Genomic DNA, 11,967 nt, shown 5'->3' on the forward strand with positions numbered 1-11,967 from the left:
AACTCAGACGAGAAGGATCAATTTAACCAAGAAAAATGTATTCAGAAATTGATTTGATCATTCTTCAATTGCCTTTTCAGGCACAAGTCTAATGCTGCCCAATTGCTAGTAGAAGCACGAGTTCAGCCCACCTCATCCAAACATGTAAGTATGCTAACTATTTTGGTCTGTTCCCTTGGCAGACACCTCTGACCCACCTCATCAGAGGATTGCATTACTAATAGCGTAGTCTGTCTCGTATTAACCCTTTGCAAACTCAGGTCCAACACTCTAACTCAATGCTGGGTTTACTTTTTAGATGAGACTGCATTCAAGAGGTGTCTAACATTTAAATGGCAGCTTTGCTATTGTCTTGCAGGTAGTGTTCAAGAATTACTTGCCTCAAGAAAATTAAGCTCATTTTCTTGGCACGAGTGATGGTATACAATAGAAGGAGCAGAGTGCATGGGCTTGGCTACCTCTTCCAATTCTGCTCTCTCTGTAAAAGACACTCATGGGAAGCTCTGGCTGCACAGAGTGAACAGAGCTTGTCTGTGGCTGGAACAGAGGTTTTTGGGGTTTGGTTTTTTTTTTCTTTCCCGAGATGACTGTTTGCTGCACTGCTCTGCTCAGGGATGCTTAAGCCAAATCTCCCAGCGGTGTTGCTGCTGAGCCAGTCAGTAGTGATATTTGAACCAACAGCTTGTGTTTTGCAGCAGGGGCTACACAGGTCTTTAGATACCTCCCCGCCCCCCTCCCCCTTAAATAGAAACTTCCTGTTGCATGTTTACAGTTTTCATTCACAGCGGGTATCTTGGTACAATCCGCAGTTACCCCAGGAACACATTGCCATGTGTCAGATTTTGAGTGATAAAATATTACATCTGAGAAACACTCTTTGGGTTGGGGGGGAGGGCAGATTTTAAAAGCCTGATTTGGCATCTGTAACTAGCAGAGAGTGAAAATGCTAAAACAGCTGACAGGAGTAAGGTTCATGGACTCAAAATAAATTATCTGCCTAGAGTCCAGAAAAAAAATCTTTGTTACTTGACATACCTGCAAATTAGTCCATGTATTTTGAGATTTGTCTGAATCTTGTATCAGCTGTCACTTAAGTACTCTCCACTGCAATGGTGATTTCATTTTGGAAAGAAAGATATTACAGTTAAAAGGTTAGTTTAAGTCTTGACAAACTTGGTTTGCTAGGCAATTCATTACAGTCTTTTTGTATGTGCTAGGGCACTGAGTGTCTGTAGAGCAACTGACCCTGTAGGGAGAAGCTACCGTGGTGAGCTCAGAGGGACAGCTTGCGAAGGTCTGAGGTAGCGCACTTGCTGTTCAAGTTGAGCAGTTGATGTAGGCAATCAATGCAGTTGCAGACTCGGTAAATCTTGTTCTGGTCCATAAGTGAGGCTGCTTAGAACAAAGTCGCGTTATTTCCTTTTTCACGTGGTCACGCTATAAAACAAGCTCTACTTGTCATGTGGCTGTGTATCATGCTGCTGCTCCTCTGCGTCTCTGGCATGCAGAGCTAGGCATGGAAGCTGATGGCTGTCTCACACAAGCTTCTCAAAGAGTAGCAAAGGCTTAAGTAGATGAAAAGTGATTATATGACTTCTCTGTGAAAGGAGAAATAGGATTGTAAACTCCTGCTAACAGCTTTGTAGAGCCTTGCTTTTGATGATGCTGTGCTAGACCTAGTTCTTCAGGTCCCAAGGGTGAGCCAAGATGTGTTGGCGGCTAGATCTGTTGTCTAGGGATTAGTTCTGTGCTACCCAAGGGGAGATCCAGACTGCTTCCCAGTGGTTTGGTGAAGCAATAGCAGATTTATGGCTGACTTGAAACAAACCGACTAATCCTTTTCACCTGAAGGGATGCTGCCTGCTTTGCCAAATGTAGCATAGGCAGAAGATAAGAGATGTGAGATGATGGTTTGTGAACTCCCTTTCCTCTCTGCATAAACACTCGACACGCTGCACCTTCAGCTGCACCTCTTACCCAAAATCATCATCCAGTAAAAGGGCACTGCTAAGCCTGCTTCCAGCTATAGCTGCTCTCTAGGGCCTGTGGAACAGTGATAGAGTCTGACCCAGCTGACAAATAATATCAGTAAATTCAGGGAAGGACTAACACAATGATGTATTTCCTCATTTATCAAACAAGGCAAGAGTAAGAATCAGAAAAGTAAAGGTGAGTTCTGGGTAGCACTAGATTAGAGGCAGAAGCCATTCAGTGACTGTCAATCTGTTGTGCTCTGTGAGATTAAAGAGGTTCGTGAGAAGGACTAACTGTCGGGGCATTGCAGCACCCCAACACACCAGCTGCTTATGAACCTGTTCTGGCCTGGAGCTCACCTGAGACCATTGTCACAATGAAGGTGATGCAGGTGCCTGTGGATGAGGTGAGAATACTCTGGGAGACCTGGGATGCTTTCACCGTAATGCTGATTTGTCTCTCTCCCAGGCAATGGTACATTCCTCCCATCACTGCGCAGTGTGCATGCAGTTTGTCCGGAAGGAGAACTTGCTCTCTCTGGCTTGTCAGCACCAGTTCTGTCGCAGCTGTTGGGAGCAGCATTGTACAGTGCTCGTCAAGGATGGTGTTGGAGTCGGTGAGTTCAAGGCGGATATGGTACTGGGTCTGTATTTGCCATGTTGGCCGTTCTGATGAACTGGCTGAATTGGTCTAAAACATCTCAGTAATGAGAAAACGGAGCATGGAATGAGTATTTGTGACAAACTTAACTTGAACTAGTGGTCTTAGCTGAATCCCTGGTTACTGTTGGCATACCACCAGGAGAGCGCTACTCCTGCCTAACAAAACGTGCAGGTCCGTAGATCCATTTGCTGCTTTTCTCCCCTTGTGATCTCAAGAGCATGACTGTAACAAGTTAGAAGCTGCACATCTGCTGCATTTGGAGTTTGCATCTCTCATGATATATTGTTGCACTGCCCCTGGAGTGCTTGTGGAGGCAAACATCTGTTCCCTTTGTGTTGGGTAGAAGCCAGTAGTTGCCAGAGTTGCTCTGGGCTTTTCCTAGCCTGTCCTTCATGCTGGCATGGCAGTAACACGCAATTTTCTACTTTAAATATCTGACCTTGTGAATACTGGTTGAAGCACTTTCTGGTCCTGGATGCACGTGTGCCCTGTCATCTTTCGGTGAAGACAGTTGGGCTTCAGCTTTTCAGCAGCCCTGATAGATTTATTTCACAGTTATGTCCCCCTTGCCACAACAACAGATGGCACCTAGGAAACTGTGTGGAATGCTCTCTGTGCATTCACTCCTTAGTGTAAGTTGCACCATGCTAAAATGTTGCTTTTTTTTCTCAGGGGTCTCCTGCATGGCTCAGGACTGCCTACTTCGGACACCAGAAGACTTTGTCTTTCCATTGCTGCCTAGTGAAGAGCTGAAAGACAAATACAGGCGCTACCTCTTCAGGGACTATGTGGAGGTATTGTCTCATTCAGTTTTAAAATACCCTGGGTCAATTCACCAATGACTTGCAGAAATTTTAAGTGTCTTGCATCTTTGATTAGGAATGCAGTAATTGCAGCAAAACTGTCCCTGATAAACATGATGTGGCTGTTCCTGTAGGACAGCCTCACTGACAAAATGCTCTAGGAGGTTGCCAAAGTAAATTCTGCTGTAAGGTCACCCAGTAACTCCTTGGCTGGTGCTTGGCTCTTTTCCTGAAGCAGAATTCTCAGAATGTTGCAGCTGAGAACTTCAAACTTCAGTCTGAGTTTTAAAGTCCTTCTTGCTCTTGCATAGATATTTTAGGTTCTGAAAAGTAAGTCCCTCATCTTAGTGTAGCCCGTCTGAATTGGCTTGCTCAATAACATTTTATGTGAGGCTTTTTGAAATTAAAGCAACAATTGTTAAGGTTAAATATGCAGGAAGTATTCTGGTAACTGAGAACAGATTGGGAACGCTCAAGAAGCAGCGAAGCGGTATGAAAGAGTGGTGTCACCTCTCTTCAATAAGAGACCCTTTGGGAGGGAACAGCCACCACAGGAGAGCAGCTGAATACATTCTGGGGCATAAGGAGAGGATGGGGAAAGAGCTCAAATGGGGTAAAACTGTTTGTTCAGTGTCTTGCTGGGGTCTTATGGTTGTGTTGCTGTGCTTACTTGGCCTGTAACCCTCCATTTGAATTCCCTGTTCTAGAGAAGCTGTAAGTAACTAATACTCCCTTTCCTAATGTGGAAGAGGTTTGTCTGCTCTGTTAGCCAAGACCTGGTGACAGTTTTCACTCTTTTTCAACGACAAATAACTGACTTTTATGTTTTTGAGGATAGGAGTGGTTAAACTTGAATAGATAATGCTCTTCTGCACCCACTGCTGATCTTACCACCTTGGTATGTTCACAGAGCCATTATCAGCTGCAGCTGTGTCCTGGTGCAGATTGCCCTATGGTCATACAGGTACAAGAGCCAAAAGCCCGGCGAGTGCAGTGCAATCGTTGCAGTGAGGTCTTCTGGTAAGAAACAGAGAAGGTTAAAGATCACGGGACAAGTGTATGCTGTCCTCAGAGCTACGCCATTTGCTTGCCAACAGGTTCAGTGTGTAGAAGCATCTCAAATGCTTTGCTAGAGTTGTTTGTAACTTGAGTTAGCTTGAGTAATTGGACACTTGAGGTCTGACTTCTGCAGGTGGTCAGTCGTCCCCTCGCTCCCTAAACTCCTGGGGAGCTGGGTGTTCTGACAACCAAGGAATGCAGGGCTTGAGTAATGAAGGGGTTACAAATCTACCGTTCTCATATTTTGGCTAGGTTAGAAATTTTGGTACAGATGGAGTGACTGGTAGAGATTCTGGTAATGGATGTGGAGGCCTCACTGCTATCTGCTGGTATTGAGTTTTGAAGTTTGTTACAAGTATTTGACTCCCAGAGTGTCTGGTGTGTTTTGAGGCTCATGCGAGAGTACATTTCTGCTGAACAGGAACGCTAATGTTCCTTGTCTGACTTCAAGTGTATATGGAACCAGAGAAAAAAGATAGCTTGCAGGGCTGCTGAAGTGTCTTCTGCTCCTGGGTCTCCAGAATCACTGCTGTTGAGAACATCTGTGGAGCATGATACAACTGGTTTAGAGACCCAGCTTACTGGTATCTCCATGCAAATGGCTCTTACGCGCCTGGGGCTAGTAAGGTCATGCTAATGAAGATGCTTGATATCTACCACTGGAGTCAGGCTACTTGTAAAGCCACTGGTATGCCCCAGGCCTCTGCAGTCATGTTAGAGCAGACATAGGTAGACTCTAGGGAGGGATGTGTCAGCCCTCAGACACATGATTTGTCAGAGAAGGCCTCAGTTCATCCTCATCCTGACTCTGGCTTCTGCACAAGAGGGAGGGGGTTTATTGGCGTTCAGCCTTGGTCTTTGCACTCTAGTAATACACAAGTGCATTTGCATCCCTTACTCTCGCTTGGCCTCCCAGATTTTGGTCATCGGGAAAACCTCAATTCTTGAGTCACTTCCTTGGAAATCGATATGTCTCTTTTTTTTTTTTCTCCCCCTCCTTCCTCCCTTAAGCTTTAAGTGTCGGCAGATGTACCACGCACCCACAGACTGTGCTACCATTCGGAAATGGCTCACCAAGTGTGCAGATGACTCCGAAACAGCCAACTACATCAGTGCTCACACTAAAGATGTAAGGACAAGCACCTGCGTGTTTTTTCTTGTCTTCTAGTCTTGCCTGGGAAGCAAGATACAGTTCTATACATACATAGCATTGTGTGCTGCTTTTTCACAGACTGCAGTTTCTCACAGCTCCCTTGGGACTGTGATAGAACACAACCGAATGCCTTAGGAATGCTTTGTGCAGGAAGTACAGCTACCCTCCTGCGGTAAGGACCTGATGGTCCTTACTCCAGATCTGGTGTGAATGTCTTTGGCAGCCAGGTGTGCTGCCCTCCCACAGGCAAAAGAACTGTGGCTACTTTGAAATGATCAGTGAAGATGTATTTAAAATGGAAGGTAGTAAGCGCGGAGTCAGTATCAAATAAGGCACTAGTGGTGTTTAAACCTGAACAACTGTGTGCAGTACTGTGAACTGGAAGGTGAGGGAGATAAAGTCTTCATTTGGCAAGGACAGCAAAATGGGGTAGATGAAGTCTGTAAATTAGACACTGAAGTACTTCTAGCAGATTTAGACCCAAGAAAAATAAGTAGTATTACGTATTGTGCACTCTAGTCTACCTATAGAATTGTCTTTTAAAGTTATAGATATACTACCTTTGTCCTCTAGATTAGCTGTCTGCAGATTGGAACTTTTAATGTCTTTTGGCGATTTTGTGGCCTGACTTCAAAACAGTTCTTAGCTGGCATTTGTTCTACCATAGCCGATGACAATTATGACAGTGCTAATTAGCTGCAAGCTTTAGTCGTGTTAGGAAAGTGGGTACTTAGGTAGACTAGAGATCTTAAATTCCCTTCTTTCTCTGGAGAAGGTGTCAACACATGATGGCATTGTTTCTGCTATGCTCTTTTGTAGAAGTAAGGCTGTTATACTGAGCATTGTTCTGGCATACATTTTGCCTGCCATTAAACTTTATAAAAAGCATTAAAGCTCACTTCCTTCTTTGTACCTGTGCAACCCAAAAAATGTAACTGAACTTGACACTCCAGGGCATCAGTGGACTGCTGATGGAGCGAAGAAGTGTACAGCTCTCGCTGTGGTCAGCCAGATTCTCTGCAGCTAGCTAAGTTGTCATCTGGTAATGGCTGCTGAAGGCAGGTTTAGAGCTGATTATCTTGTAGTCTAAGTAGCTGTGGAAGCTCCTGTCATATGTGAACTAATTAGGTCCCTATGCCTCAGCAAATGCTGAATGGTAACTCAGCGAGACCTTCAGTTTTACACGGAGTAACAACAGCAAACTTGTTTTCTTGAGCAAGCAGTCCAGTGCTGCAGTGTAACTTCCCTGGCTTTGCCCTTCTGCCTCCTTTTTAAATGGAGCTGTCAGGAATTGGTGGGAGGCAGGGTATATATATGTTAATATTCTCATATATGCATATACATATTTTAAAAAAAGAAAAAAAGGCAGGAGGGGAATAATCACGCAAGTGTTGTCATTCTCCAGAAGGCTGCTAGAGACAGAGTTGGATCTAACAAATGCTTCTGTTTCCCCAGTGTCCCAAGTGCAATATCTGTATTGAAAAGAATGGAGGCTGCAATCACATGGTGAGCAATTCCCTGAACACGTCAGACCTTCCTTGTTCTAAGCGGAATTTTTTTCCCCCACTTTCCCCTAACCAGTGCCTCCTGTCTCTTCTTTTTCAGCAATGCTCCAAATGCAAGCATGGTAAGTAGGATTTTGAAACAGTTTCCTCTGCAGTGTTGGTTAGTGGTGATGTTCTCTTCTCTTTCTTTGTGATATGAAGGCAAATTGTGAACATTGGCTGAAATGTTTTTTCCCCCTAGTAAAAAGTGAACAGGATATTAATTACAGACTTGTGTGATAGCTTTTTTTTTTCCTCCCACACTGGCTGTGATCTCAGCTGGGTTCTGATTCAGTGCTGGTTTGGCTCCCTCTCCCTGACATGTCCATTGTATAGAGAAGTCTCTATCTCTGCTGTAATATTAACAGTGGAATCCATCTCAGAGAGGAGTATTAAATGCTTTCAATGTAATTGTATTTGTCATCAGCTGAAAATACTGGCAGAACTGAGCCATTTGCTCAGATCAGCTTAAGTCCTTCTGCTTAGTGATGGAAATAATGAGCTTCAACCCAGGTGAAACTACAGGAGCTGTGAATTGTTCTGCAAAACGTTATCGGTTGGACTTCTCAGTCCATCCCTGTGCAATTAGCAGCTTGAGTGTCTTTGGCCCTTTGTGTGGTCCTACAAAATGACAGCCTGTTCTTGCACTTCTCTTTTCATGGCAGAATTCATTTCTGTTGCCTTGGAGCGAGATAGTTTGTATTCAGCCCTCTAAGTTAAGTGTGCCACTAGGAGATATTATAATATCAGAACCTTATTTGGAAGATGATTAAAGATTACTGTTCTCTCTCATTTCCTTTGCTTTGGGGTCCTCAGCAGCACTGGACGTGCTTTGATGGAGCTCTGTGACAAGGGTGAGCAGGCAAGTGCCAAGGTACCATGGTGACTAGCACTCAAGAAGGCTGGTGAACTCTGGAAATACAAATTTCAGTTTCTTATTATGAGTAACATAGAAGTGATTCCTATTGTAGCAACTTAATCTCCATCTTTTTTTCCTTCCCAGCAGAACACTCACAGCCTTGCTCTGAAATCAGGAAACTGTCACACGGGTTTTGCTATCGCTCTCTTTCCTCCACTTTCTTCCCAGTTCAGTGGCTCCTAACTTGAATTGTCATAAACCATTGATATCTGAAGTTATCTGGGTAGTTCCCTCCTCGGGAGAACTGAGGGCAGACTTACTTTTTCATGAGTTAGTTCACTTTTGGATTTGATTGTTCATATTTTATTCAGCCAGAGGTCTGCATGGGGCAGTACGCCAGTGGTGGGGAGGATGCAACTCACAAATAAGACTGCAGCCTGCCTCCTCTTTAATCTAGAGTGACAGCCTATGCAGAGCGCAAGCACAGTTCTGTCCATTGGTCTTGGTGTACAGGATGCAGCACGTCAGGATTTACTTTCCATAATTGCTCAGGAGGCTGTACAATGAAAATCTTCAAGACAGGCTGGTATTTTTGGCTCACTATTGTGTTCCATTATGCCAGATGATACAAAATGTGTATGTTTCTTGGCTTAGCAGAAATATCTGAAAACAGATGGGCTGTGTCTCCTGAAGCTTTTCTTTCTCTGAGGTTTTTTCTGTGCATCACAGTGGATTTTTTGCTGTTTTCTGCAGACTTCTGCTGGATGTGTCTGGGAGACTGGAAGACTCACGGCAGCGAGTACTACGAATGCAGTCGGTACAAAGAGAATCCTGATATTGTAAACCAGAGTCAGCAAGCACAGGCCAGGGAGGCCCTTAAGAAGTACTTGTTCTATTTTGAGAGGGTAGGAGACATCTCCTTGGCCAGAGCTGCTGTAGCCTTTTAATGCTCCCTGCCTGGTGCAAAGGTCATTGCCAGCAATCTCCGTGCAAGAAACTGCCCAAAGAGAATCTGTGCAGAATTTTCAGGCCCTGTTGGTTTTCACTCAAAATCCTGCCCTGCTAGTCCCATCCAAACCAGTAATGTTGTATCCAAAGCACATCATATTCGCTCCTATATTTCCTTGTGCTAGAGAAAATCAGTATGACCGGTGTGCCACTGTACCATTTTCCTGCAGGCTGAGTGCTGCTGCAATAGATAGATATTGCTCCAATCATTTCCTTCCAGGATCAGGGAACTTCAGTTCCTTGCAGTACGTCTTTATAGAGACAAAGACTAAATAAACTCTGCCATGTTCAAAGCTCCATTGGCTGTAGAAAAGTTTTCCTAAAATTTCATCTAATCACATTTTTTAAAGTTGCAGTCAGAGCATCTCTGTCCACACAGCAGGCTCGATGCACCTGGCCATGCAGTGCAATTCTAGAGCAGCATCTCTAGAAGAGAATGTGGTAGAGGTTCAATGCTGCTGCATTTCAGTTCCCACATTAAAATGAGTTTATTCTTCACACCATGAGCCAAGTCCTTTGGTAAAATATTTTGGTAAAATATTTGGTAAAATAAATGTGTTCATTCCTGGCTCTCCAGACCAACAGGCTGTGGGAAATGGCCGTGCTTACAATGTGCACATGGATCTTGGAGTTCACTGAGCCTGTGTTAAATGTTAATTTAAACTCTTGATCTTTCTATAGAAATCCTTTAAGTAGGGGAATCACCATTACTTTCCATCTTGTTAGACACAAGGTCATTGTGTGACCAGAGGGCGTTCCCACTCTGAGGAGCTGGGTTTGCTCCCGGCTCTTTGCTGCTGTCAGTCTGTTGTATACAGCCTCCGCTACTTGCTACTGGAGGTGCTGCCTTGCTGTTCTTTCCCACAGCATGTCTCGCCTTGCTGGACTCCTGCCCCACTTCAATTTCTGCTTGCTAGAGCTTGTGCTTTTACAGCAGCAGTATTTTGGTCTCACGTTGTTTTTTCTTTCCCCATCCCCCCACCCCCACCCCTTGCAGTGGGAGAATCACAATAAAAGCCTACAGCTGGAGGCACAGACGTACCAACGAATCCAGGAGAAAATCCAAGAAAGAGTTATGAACAACTTGGGAACGTGGATAGACTGGCAATACCTACAAAATGCTGCAAAACTACTTGCAAAGGTGGGTAGTTGTGGCTTGTTTGGCACAGAGAAGAGAATACACACCAGAATGCTAAATTCACAACACCAAGTGAAGAAGGGAATTTAGGGGTTGTGGGTGTGTGGGACAGTACCTCTGGTCTGTGACATGAACTAGCCAAAAATCATCTGGAGGTGACCTCTGTGAAGTTACACTTTAACTGCACAAGTTCTTCCAGGGAAGGTGTATGAAATTCCACCATGAAGTGTCCGGTTGTCCTTGTCAGAAGGTAGCTTCTTAGCATGTAGTGGTCACACAAATGTGACTGTGCTGACTTTCAAGTGTGAGACTTTTGTCCTTCTTTTCTCTCTCTTCCTCCCGCTCCCCAACAGTGTCGTTACACCCTGCAGTACACATATCCATATGCCTACTACATGGAGTCTGGTCCCAGAAAGAAACTGGTAAGATGTTTTGCTCTTTTTTTGCTGTTAGCTTTTTGGGGTGTAGCTGGCAGCATGCTGGGCTGAATTCCAGAGCTTGGCAGTGTCTGAAATATTAGTCCTGAGTTTGAGGTAAGGCCAGGACAAATAATAGGTGGTTTTACACCTTTCCTCTTCACTTCGAGTTGACCAGCAGCTCAGTCCTCTGATACATTACATTATGTTCCCAGGGCATCACTGCACTTTCACTAACAAGCAATTTATCCAGAATGTTTTGAGGCTGGAAGTTTGCGTTTGTTCCTTGGTAAGACTTATCACAGTGCTGTGGGCCATATTTCATGTGAAGAGCTGCTGGAGCATAGCTTTTCCAGCTTTGAATCAGGGTGTAGCTTTGCTTTTTATTCCTGCTGTAAGTTCCTTGCTGGCTTGGAGCATCCCATGAGCTGGACATAACCAAAAATCGCTCTGAATTCACTGAAGAGGTTGTTTCTTTGACTCAGTTGTCCAGTAAAACCTGTTATCCAATCTCTCCCCATAGCATCATATACAGTCTCTGAGGCTGTGGACAGATGTTCTCTTCTGGGTCTGATGATGCCAGTGGGACAAGTTACTGCTCCCAGCAGTAGTTAACAGTCCTTCTGCTGTGCTTGCAGAGCTGCTCACAAGAGCATTTCCTGACCCGTTTATGGCAAAATGAGCTGAGTTAGGAGGTATTTGTCACTTGCAGTGTTTTTAGGCTGACTGGGTTAATTTTGAGTGATGCAGGTTGGGGAGTGCCTGCACAAGAAGCTCCTGGAAGGGGTGATGCTGTGTAGCTGAAGGTGGATAAGGAGGAGGCACAAACTTGCTCTGCCAGCACAGCTGTCAGCAGAACACATTTGTCTGCTCCTCAAGTGCAGTGTGTGGTATGAAACTGCTCCACTAAACTAGTTTCTTGTTGCTGTCTGTAATTTTGCTTTTTGCAGTTTGAGTACCAGCAGGCCCAGCTGGAAGCTGAAATTGAAAATCTCTCATGGAAGGTGGAGCGAGCAGACAGCTATGACAGAGGGGTGAGTGTTCTGCTTGCTTGAGCCTGCTGGCGGGGTTTTGTTTGTTGGGGTTAACACTTCTGCAGGAGCGCTAGGGCAGTCAAGTGAGGGTTCTGAGAAACTAGATCCAGAAACTCACCTTCAGCCAGAGGATGTTGTAGAAGTGGAGTGCTCACTGCCTTATGGGAGAGGAGGGAGGGCTGCAGTGAGTCCTGCAAACTGAAATGGGACCAACAAAGCTCTGGAGGAAGCTGCACGTAGCCCTCTGGTTCCTTGAGTGCGTAGCTTTTTAGACAGAGCAGGAGCCAGGTAACTGCAGAGGGAGCCCATGTCAAAA

At 44.8% G+C, this 11,967-nt stretch overlaps 1 protein-coding gene across 3 annotated transcripts in view; it reads left to right on the forward strand.

Moving 5' to 3' along the window:
• ARIH2 (ariadne RBR E3 ubiquitin protein ligase 2) overlaps positions 1-11,967 on the forward strand; it is a 35,473-nt gene that overhangs the window by 19,646 nt on the left and 3,860 nt on the right. For all 3 annotated transcript variants that reach the window (XM_072876463.1, XM_072876461.1, XM_072876462.1), the window contains 11 exons: positions 81-144; positions 2,443-2,590; positions 3,310-3,431; positions 4,351-4,460; positions 5,511-5,628; positions 7,108-7,158; positions 7,258-7,279; positions 8,809-8,960; positions 10,061-10,204; positions 10,555-10,623; positions 11,568-11,651. In XM_072876463.1, the coding sequence (XP_072732564.1) occupies positions 2,446-2,590; positions 3,310-3,431; positions 4,351-4,460; positions 5,511-5,628; positions 7,108-7,158; positions 7,258-7,279; positions 8,809-8,960; positions 10,061-10,204; positions 10,555-10,623; positions 11,568-11,651 (1,017 nt within the window). In that variant the 5' untranslated portion in view covers positions 81-144; positions 2,443-2,445. The remainder of the gene's footprint in view (positions 1-80; positions 145-2,442; positions 2,591-3,309; positions 3,432-4,350; positions 4,461-5,510; positions 5,629-7,107; positions 7,159-7,257; positions 7,280-8,808; positions 8,961-10,060; positions 10,205-10,554; positions 10,624-11,567; positions 11,652-11,967) is intronic.

Source organism: Ciconia boyciana, chromosome 11, assembly GCF_034638445.1.
Source record: "Ciconia boyciana chromosome 11, ASM3463844v1, whole genome shotgun sequence".
NCBI classification, from domain to species: Eukaryota; Metazoa; Chordata; class Aves; order Ciconiiformes; family Ciconiidae; genus Ciconia; species Ciconia boyciana.